At 36.2% G+C, this 10,658-nt stretch overlaps 1 protein-coding gene across 1 annotated transcript; it reads left to right on the top strand.

The window, feature by feature from the left end:
- The first annotated feature begins 5,566 nt into the window (after positions 1-5,566).
- On the top strand, positions 5,567-10,397 carry LOC139862713 (protein argonaute 7). The gene is made up of 3 exons (XM_071851337.1): positions 5,567-6,017; positions 6,685-7,927; positions 8,848-10,397. The coding sequence occupies exons 1-3, from the start codon at positions 5,696-5,698 to the stop codon at positions 10,280-10,282; spliced, it is 3,000 nt and encodes a 999-aa protein (XP_071707438.1). The 5' UTR covers positions 5,567-5,695; the 3' UTR covers positions 10,283-10,397.
- Positions 10,398-10,658: the final 261 nt, after the last annotated feature.

The following is a 10,658-nucleotide window of genomic DNA, read 5'->3' as shown; positions in this document are numbered from 1 at the left end:
TTACACATAACTTGAGCATACGATAACGAAATCAAACAAAATCAAAGTCCAAATTCAATAATTTTTCTCAATCTATCCATCTAGATAGCATAAAAGATCAGTTTATAAGTCAATTTTATCATATTATTAAAATACAAATTCATTTTTCATGCAAACAACATCAATCGAGCAATTAAACGATAAACGATAACACACGACATCATTAATTGAGCACTAGACTTGATTAAACTATATAATTGACATAAAAACTGAATTATAATAATTAGGGTTTGTAAATATACCTTAAAACACAAATTGATTGATGCTAGGGTGTGTAGAACGATCTAGAGAACAACCTTTTATGCACAACGTTTCTTCTAATTTCAAGTTGATGATTGTGTTTCTATGGTGGTGGTGGTCGACGAAATCAAGGAGAGGGAGAGGGGAAGCAGTCGACTAAATTAGGGTGAGAATGAGGGTTCCAGTGTTCTCATTTCTATTTATAAGTTGGGTCAGGGCCTAAAACTAGCACACTAATGATCCACTAACCAAAACAAGTCTATTAAGGGGTGCCTTAGGTGGTTTCGGCCGAATGGCCCTATAAGGGGTGTTCTGGGCTCGTTTTTGCTTACTTGCTTGTACGCGCGTGATCCGTTTCGAGTGCCGTTAACCGTACCGGGTCTCCGGAACGTTAACTAGTCGTTGAAACGTAATCACCGGGTTTAATTCATTAATAAATAATAAATTAAATAAGTTCTTCGTAAAAATAAATAATTATTAAAAATAATTATTTTCCCATTTTCTAAGTTCCGTAAACTGAAAAGCTTTCTAGGCGATTAACTTAATCGTAACGTTTTCTAGTTATTTCGCTATCCGAAATAAGTACACAAATTAATATAACATATTAATTCAAGTAAATACTAGGATCAAGTATGCATTTAATTCCATTAAACACACAAGTCTAAATAAGCACCGTTAAATACTTAACGGACAAGTAACGATAGTAAACGGAAAAAGTCGGGTTGTTACAAACTGTGTGTTTTATAGTCACCAAGATTATGTTTGCGGCTACTATATATTATATTTGGATGAAAGAAATAACATCTTTGTTTTAAGAAGAAAGTTCTGGACGAACTCTATGAGGTGATCTTTTCATTGGTCCATTCAAAGTTGATTTATGTGAAGTGGAAGGTTTCTTGTGGACATAGTTTGATTGCTAAGAGGGCCACGACCCTCCAAATATTTTAAAGGTGATTATATGTACACAACCATTTTTGTTATGTACACAATCAATCATGTTTTACAGTGTTATACTGTACAACACTTTAAACATAATTGATTGTGCATATAACAGAAATGATTGTGTACATATACTCCCCATATTTTAACTAGCTACTAGTGTAACATTTAGTGATATTTTAGGATAGGTTTAAGAATTTTCTCTTATGATCTTTCTAAAATTTGATGATATTATCTCCGGCCCTTCTAATGTAGTTGTTAACATTCCGCCACTGCTTATGGAGTGTGATCGATGAAGTCTCCTTAGAAGATTTCTTGAGTTGTTTTTGATAGTTTATTAAGATTGTAGTTGTGTGTTGCTTGGTTGTTTCAAATTGTTTAGTTGTTTGGGGTTTGATTGTCGCTTTTGGCATGTCCTTTTTCCGTTCGTACTATACAACAACAACAACAAAACTCAATACCACATAAGTGGTGTATGGAGGAGGTGAGATGTAGACAATCTTTCCCCTATTCGAGAATAAAGACAAGTCATTTCTTCATCCAGAATGAATCCACTCTCAAAAGTATAGAAAGTCATCCATCTCTCTATTCGACGGATAGAGATATTGCTTCCGAGTGGACCTCCGGCCAATAAGTAGGAATTTTTTTAACAAAAAAAATTTAATTAAAAATAAAATTGAGACGCCATGAAAATGGTAAAATCAAATTTCTATGAGTTTTAAATCCTGTCTGAAATTTAATTTAGGCTCTAAGTGTCAGTCAAGTCACCAATAAATCGACGCTTATTATATATTTTTGTTAATATAATACTCTTCTATTAGAAAAAAGGGATAAAACTTCAAACCTCAAACATTGACATACATGGTGATCGATCGAGCTTGAGTAGTAGGCGGTGGATGTGGAGCTGTTAGGAATAAAGCACGTGAGGCCTAACAAGACTTGATAACCCTAGATTATCAAACCCACTGACAATAAAAAAAATATTTGATGTGTACGATGAAACTAGCAAAAACGATAAAGACAAGAGAATTTAACGAGTCTATATGTAATCACGAATGATTACTTTAATCTTCAACCACCAAAGAGAGTTATTTTATTGATAATATTCGTTATTACATATTCAGGTTACAATATGATGCTTAAATAGGCAAAACAATACAAGGAAATAGCTTTGGGAGAAAGAAAACGCGTTTTCAAGAAAATTCTCCCGTCAGCCCCTAACTCGCGATCGCGAGTTTCTTCCCTTCAACAGTTTCGTGATCGCGAAATTCACCCCAAACAAAAACTCCTTTTGCGAGTTTTGGACTCGCGACCTCGAACATGTGTAGCTATTTTTCATCTTTTTGACTCATTGTTTAATTCGATTCGCACTCCCAACAATGTCCCACTCGAAGAGACGTTAAACAACATCCATCATTAACCTAACATCATCATTACCATCCCACAACAATAACTCGACCCGCTAATTATACTTCCTTTTTGATACCGTTGGATTTGCACCCGAATCACGTCGCACTTCGCCTGATAACTTTCGAGCAAGTGAAGTCTTTTTGACACTAAAAAGTACCGCTGAGCTATAATTCGATCCTTTTGTTACTAGCTTGGAAACAAGAACTTCTCTTTGGTTATGGCCAGTGGCGAAGCTAGGATTTAAAATGGTTGGTGTCACAAAATAGTAACGAAATCTACCAAGTTACAAAATTTTGCTAGGATTTAAGATGATTGGTGTCAAAAAATAATAGCGAAATCTACCAAAGTTACAATAATTTAATTAACGGACTAGGTTTAAATATAAACATAAAAAACAAATTTATCTTCTAAGACAATTGACGTGAAGTATTTCTTTCATTAATAAATAAGAAATTATAAGCAATTACCTTCATCGAACTTTAAAACAAACATTGTCATATATTGGGTGGACCCAAATAAATGGGTAGAGCTAAAAAAAAAAATTACACAATATGCATGCAAAGATTCGAACCAGCGTGTGGGAATAGAAAGAAAAGTTCATCAACCAGTTGCCTAACAATGTATTTATATTTCTTTTTATTAAATATTAGTTATATATTAGTTATATATGGTTTTTTCGATGGTGTCATATGACCCCATTCCATTGTATATAGCTGCGCCTATGGTTATGGCACCTCTTTAGTTTGGGGGATAACGAGTCGTTTGAGTCTGACCTCATCAGACCAACCCCATCGCCCAAGCGATCCACCCGTACACAATATCATCCACCCGATTTAACTTTCCAATAAAGAATAAACCCGCCGCTAGAACGAACACATGGACATTACCGATTCAGACTTTGCACGAGAGCACTTTCGCACACTTATTCGTCCACTTTAACATCTTTGCTTTCATCATTGGAACACCGACCACATACGTGCACACGTCTTTTGACAAACCCTATTTTCTATCCCGAGCCAACTCCCATTGTACGGATGTATAATTAACCATGACTCTTAAGAAAACCTCTTGTTCATCTTCCTCAATCGACCGCAACAAAGTTGTCATTGAAAAAGATCTACCCGAAGTACCGAAGACTCTAGTGTACCCAATTCAACCCGAATCTCCACTAGTTTCTACTCCCTTTGAGCTTCCACTCAAACAAGATCCCTCAACAATACCGGAAAGCATTAACACACTAAGACTTTTGACATCCACAAAATCACATTGTCATTCCTCCCTAGGAACTTCAACCATATACATGGTTCCCTTTTAGTACCCGCGAGCGCCTACATAATCTCCCTTAAACACTACACACTTTTGATCTCCAAATAGGAGATGACAATTATCATCATCCAACTGCCCAACCGAGATCAACCGACTCTTGAGCTTTGGAAGGAACCGCACAGTCCTCAGGATCCAAACATAATTGAAGTGTCTAACCACGAGATCACCAATACCCGTAATATCAAGTGTACTCCCATTCACAACTCGAAACTTACTGGAGTATTCCGTAAAGTTCACCATCTCGTTCATGTATGGGGTAACATGATACGAGGCACCCGAATTTAAAACCCGAGATTCTCCAAGAACCTCTTTTTGACACATCAACGCATCTTCGATCACCATAGTCACCATGCTCCCATGTGACTTAAGACTCGGGCACTTTGAGTAATAGTGACCAACTTGTTGACAATTCCAACACACCACAATGTTGTAAGCAATGTTCTTGGCCAGAGCAAGTCGAACAACCCCTTGGGCTTGCATATCTAACAACTCCCACTCGTCTTGAGCCATCTCTTCCGGTTTAACACCCTTTAACGGCTGGTAAAGCTTCTTTTGATAGAGCACATTTTCAATTTGCATCTTTCAAAAACTAAAATCATTCCCGTCAAACTTATCAATCTTCACATCCTTTTTTCCATCATTGTTCCCTTCAAACAGAACCGAGGCTCTTGATACCACTTGTTACGAATAAAGCACGTGAGCCCTAACAAGACTTGATAACCCTAGGTTATCAAACCCACTGACAATAAACAAAAATATTTGATGTATACGAAGAAACTAGAAAAAACGATAAAGAAAAGAGATTTTAACGAGATTATATGTAATCACGAATGATTACTTTAATATTCGACCCCAAAATAGAGTTCTTTTATTGATAATATTCGTGGATACATGTTTAGATTACAATAGAATGCTTAAATAGGCAAAACAATACAAGGAAATAGTTTTGGGAGCAAGAAAACACGTTTTTTAGAAAATTCTCTTGTCAGCCCCTAACTCGCGATCGCGAGTTTCTTCCCTTTAATAGTTTCGCGATCGCGAAACTCACCTCGAACAAAAACTCCAGTTGCGAGTTTTGGACTCACGATCTCGAACTTGTGCAGCTATTTTTCGACTTTTTGACTCCTTGTTTAACTCGATTCGCACTTTCAACAGGAGCAACGGTTATTCGTGCCTATGGATCACCCAAATTCATTTGATTTATATATTTATTTATCTTATTGATATTTGAAGAGCCATAAACTCATAATATAACATAATGATTAGGAAATTCGAAGCCAAAATTGGTAAATATATAGACAACCTTGACAACTATACAAAATTGAGTATAGTTTTTATAAATTTTATAAATGACAAGGATGAATAATGTAACTTGTTATATTTAATTGGAGTATAAAAATTAAGAAAGTGCAAAAGGCGAATAAACAATACAAATATCAAAAAAGATCATATTATCTTTTTCTCTTCAAAAAGATTACAGCATTAACATCCTCTCTCTCTCTCTCTCTCTCTCTCTCTCTCTCTCTCTCTCTCTCTATACCTCTTTCTCACTGCAATAACTGCAGTTAGTTTTCTTCTACTACTATTCCTAGTTCCCTTCTGCTTTCACAGACAAAAACTCATTTGCCCTTTACATCTCCATATCACCTACACTACATACTACGGAGTACATATATACCATCCATATATCAAGCCTTTCATTTCATGCAAAAACTGCACCTTTTTCTTCTCTCTTCACACCATGGAACAAAAAGACAAGAAAATTTTCACACCAAAAGCAAAGACTTTTACACCTAAAACAGCACTTCATAATTATCATCATCATCTTTTTCATCTTAATTATCCACACTATGTTAATCTTTTTCATCATTCTAACACAAATTTTGGTTTTTTTAACTACCCATCACCCTCACTTTCTCCACCGCTTCTTCCACTGCCACCACCGTACTCCGCCCTATCTCCGTCGCTAAATCACGCCTTCACACCAAAACCCCATTTTCATAAACCTCAATGGAAGCAAAATCAACATCAAAATCCACCACTTGTTGCTTCTGATCAAACAGGTAACAAAACCCTTTTTTTTATGTGATATATTCAATTTTATTTTATTATTTAAGACTATCTAATATTATTTTTTTTTTTGCTCACTTTAAAGCATTTGTCTGTAAATATGTTTTTGGGCGTTAAATCAATGTTCACAAATGGGCTCTGTTTTTTTTTTTTTTTTTTTTTTTTTTTTTTTTTTTTTTATATGTTAGTTTATGAAACCCGAAGACAAGGATTTTGATTGATTTGTCTAGCATTGGTAAACATGTGTTCAAGATTCCACTTTTTTACTAGAATTCTTGTTTTCAAAAACAAAAAAATCTTGTTTATTTCAAGAATCTTTGGGTAAAAAGAGACAGAATCTTATCTCTTGCATTCATGTCTTTTTTCTTGTTAAGTGTTGGTAAATTTTTTGTCCCATCAAATATCATAATTTTTTAGGGGTAATTATTTTTAGCTATTTTGCTATAAAAAAAATTTATTTTTAGCTATTGCATCTTATTTATTTATTTTTTAAAAATTAAAATATTATACTTTGGAAATTTATTTATGTGCATTTAAGGAAGTAATATGAAATTCTCTATTATTTATGCGTTTTTGTCTCTTTTTATGTTTTTATTTCAAGAACAACTTAATTGTATGTGACCCATAATGTTGTACTTAATTTGCTTATAATCAAAACAGCTGTGGAGGTGATTCCAAGAATAATTAAATCATCAATGGGAGTCAAGAAAGATGAACTAAAACAAGTAAAAAATTCTTCATCACCACCGATATTATCACCTCCTTTAACGGTGGCAAGAAGACCAGATTCCGGCGGGTCAGAAGGAACCAAAATCGCTCTTTTAGCTAATCATTTTCTAGTTGAATTTGACCCAGCACAACAAATTTACCACTATGATGTAGAAATCTCCCCAAAACCCTCAAAAGACATTGCTAGATTAATCAAACAAAAATTAGTTGATCAAAATCCTACCATTTTTTCCGGCGGGAACCCAAGCTACGATGGCCGGAGAAATCTTTTTAGCTCAGTCGAATTCCAAAAAGATAGGCTAGAAATCTTTATTAACATTCCAATTCAAATGGGTAGTCATTCAATTCCCCCAAATTGCAAAGAAAATGAAGAAAGATTGAAGCTTTTTAGGGTTAACATCAAGATTGTGTCAAAACTCAATGGGAAAGATTTGAGTAAATATTTGAGTAAAGAACACAAAGATTGTGCGCCCCTTCCACAGGATTATTTACAGGCTTTAGATGTTGTTTTACGTGAAAACCCATTGTCAGAATGCACCCCGTTAGGGCGGTCACTTTACTCGACCGCCATGGGCGGAGCTAAAGATATCGGTGGTGGGGCAATTGGACTCCGAGGTTTTTTTCAAAGTCTGAGGCCAACACAACAAGGGTTAGCACTTAATGTAGACTTAACTGTCACTGCATTCCATGAAAGTATAGGTGTGATTCCATATTTAGCGAAAAGATTAACATTTTTAAACGATCTTTGTGAACGAAAAACGAGGGGGTTAACTGTTGATGAAAAGAAAGAAGTGGAAAAGGCATTAAAGAATGTTAAAGTGTGTGTTTGTCACAGGGATACCGTGCAAAGATATAAAGTTCATTGCTTGACGGATGAATCGACTGAAAATCTTTGGTTTCGAGATCGAAATGGGGAGAATTTGTGGGTTCCGAGTTACTTTGAAGAACAGTATGATTATGAGATACAATATAGGAATTTGCCGTGTTTGCAGACAAGTAGAAGAAGGCCGTGTTATCTTCCGATGGAGCTTTGCGTCGTTTGTGATGGTCAAAAGTTTCTTGGAAAACTTTCGGATGATCAAACAGCGAAAATCCTGAAAATGGGTTGTCAGAAACCACGAGAACGGAAGGCCATCATTGATGGAGTCATGGCTGGACCCTTTGGTCCATCTAGGTATCATCCTTTCATATTATGTACTGTACATTCTTTGCAATTGCTTGATATTTACTTATTAACGGGTCAAGTGAATTCAGTTCGGTTGTGTTTTTGTAAGACCGGCGAGGGTGTTTATTTTAAATAAATGGGTCAAATAGATTAGATTAGGCCATAACAATTACGGACTACAGTACTTTATTATTACGTGTAACACTGGCCTTACAGGTCAAATACTCAAATGAGACAAACATGTGAAACACGGGTAGAAAGTTGACCCTAGTCTAATAAGTTCAATTTATACAGTACAATTTTATGAAATATTTTATTGCATACTTTTTTTATCGTCGGTCTTTTACGTAGTTCGGTCTCTTTTGTTGTATGTGATGTTTTTCATTTTTTCGATCGAAGTTCTTTTCTGTTTGAAGTTTCAAATTTTTCCGGAAAAAAAAACAACTTTGTACTACTTATTTGTTAAAGCATTGCATCGGTTACTTAAGAAAATGAATTAACTTTAGGTGATAAATGTGATGTCTACTTTTCAATGATGCATTCCACACATTCTTCCGTTGGTCCATACTAAATTAAGGACAAGATTTGGAGTCCATGCTTGTATAATATTGTTTAAAAACTCCATTCGAAGGCATATATACCTTTTAAATGATCATATTTTACCAAATACCATCTGTTAACAAAGTGTGCATTTGTTGCTTAAAGTTAAATTGCAATCATATTCCAAATATGTCAATTCTAGTTTACATTTTGTACTTTTAACTTTTCCATGTAAACATAGGTTCTAATTTACATTTTCTTCCTTTAAGTTAACTAACCAAAATATGAAATTCTATTGCATTTCTTTAGGTTAATTAGGCATCGAATAAAAAATGTTTTCGAGGTCGAATCTCTAATATAAATTTTAATATTTTGAATCACTGCAACAGTGGACATCAAGCAGGGGAATTCAACCTTCGCGTTATAAAGGAGATGACAAAATTAAGCGGACGAATTCTCCGACCACCAAAGCTTAAACTTGGAGATGGTGGTGAGGTAACAAATCTGTTCCCTTCTCGTCATGATCGACAATGGAACTTCTCCGGCAGTCAAGTTTTTGAAGGGAGCCGAATCGGGAGATGGGCTTTAATCAGTTTTGGTGGCACAAGTGAACAAAGATCGATAATCCCAAAATTCATCGATCGGCTTACTCAAAGATGTGAACAATTGGGGATCTTTCTCAACAGAAGCACCGTCATAAGGCCACAATTTGAATCAATGCAAGTTCTCAACAATGTATCTCTTCTCGAATCAAAGATCAAGAAGATTCAAAAGGCTGCAAATGATAATTTGCAACTTTTGATTTGTGTTATGGAGAAGAAACACAAGGGTTACGCAGATTTGAAGCGGATTAGTGAAACTACCATCGGGGTTATGAGCCAGTGTTGTTTATATCAAAATCTCTCAAGATTGAGCTCCCAGTTTCTTGCCAACTTGGCGCTAAAAATTAATGCAAAAATCGGTGGTTGCACAGTGGCGTTGTACACATCATTACCGGCTCACATTCCTCGGGTTTTGAAACTGGATGAGCCAGTGATGTTCTTGGGTGCGGACGTTACCCACCCGCACCCGTTAGACGATTATAGTCCATCGGTCGCTGCGGTTGTGGGCTCTGTAAACTGGCCCGCAGCAAATAAGTATGTTTCGAAAATGCGGTCACAGACTCATCGGCAAGAAATAATTCAAGATTTAAGTTCAATGGTGGAAGAGATACTACACGATTTCCTCCGAGAGCTTTCGAAGTTACCAAAACGGTTGATTTTCTTCCGTGACGGTGTCAGTGAGACTCAGTTTCAAAAGGTGCTTCACGACGAATTACAAGCTATTCGTGTTGCGTGTTCACGGTTCACCGGATACAACCCACCGATCACATTTTGCGTGGTACAGAAACGGCATCACACTCGGCTGTTTCCAGCAGAGTCTTGTAACGGTGGAAACGCGTTTTCTGACGAAAATGTGCCGCCAGGAACGGTGGTGGATTCGGTCATCACTCACCCGAAAGAATTCGATTTCTATCTGTGCAGTCATTGGGGTGTGAAGGGTACTAGCCGACCGACACATTATCACATTCTATGGGATGAAAATGGGTTCACTTCTGATGAATTACAAAAACTGGTTTATAATCTTTGCTTTACTTTTGTGAGGTGTACTAAGCCTGTTTCCTTGGTGCCACCTTGTTATTACGCTCATTTGGCTGCTTACAGAGGCCGGTTGTACCTTGATCGGGCAGGTGGCTCGTTGGGTTTAACTAGACATGGCCCACCAAAGACCGCCCCGCTCCCAAAAGTTCTTGAGAATGTCAAGAATCTTATGTATTACTGTTGATCGATCTATTTGGAACCATGCTCTATTGGGAGGTTGTTTGTTCTTGTCATGCTGTAAATGAACAAACTTAGCTAGGTTTAATTATTGAATGAATTGCATGTAACATATCATCTTAACGTACGCTCAGCATTGACTTTTGTTTGCGTGCCTGAATATGCACCTTAAAAAAATGATAACGATAAAGTTCTAAAACATCCGTATATCATAACTTGTAATAGTTATCATTATAGGGTTTATTCTTGCAAATTTTGGACCTTTAATAACTTAAGAGTATTGCTTTCATTGTCAAAGAGCCAATGGTTTGATGGTATTGAGGTTGAGGTCACCCGTAGACTATTTGTAACGGTTGTGGTGTTTCTTTGTAGTGTCACTTGTC

Source organism: Rutidosis leptorrhynchoides, chromosome 8, assembly GCF_046630445.1.
Source record: "Rutidosis leptorrhynchoides isolate AG116_Rl617_1_P2 chromosome 8, CSIRO_AGI_Rlap_v1, whole genome shotgun sequence".
NCBI lineage: Eukaryota > Viridiplantae > Streptophyta > Magnoliopsida > Asterales > Asteraceae > Rutidosis > Rutidosis leptorrhynchoides.
The sequence above is the reverse complement of the archived record's forward strand: the minus strand, read 5'-3'. Positions and strand labels throughout refer to the sequence as shown.

Excerpts from the sequence above, each read along its gene's own strand:
- LOC139862713 (XM_071851337.1), top strand. The coding sequence starts at position 5,696 with ATGGAACAAAAAGACAAGAAAATTTTCACACCAAAAGCAAAGACTTTT. Across the intron at positions 6,018-6,684 it reads TGTTGCTTCTGATCAAACAG|CTGTGGAGGTGATTCCAAGA; the intron begins GTAACAAAACCC and ends TAATCAAAACAG. Across the intron at positions 7,928-8,847 it reads GGACCCTTTGGTCCATCTAG|TGGACATCAAGCAGGGGAAT; the intron begins GTATCATCCTTT and ends TCACTGCAACAG.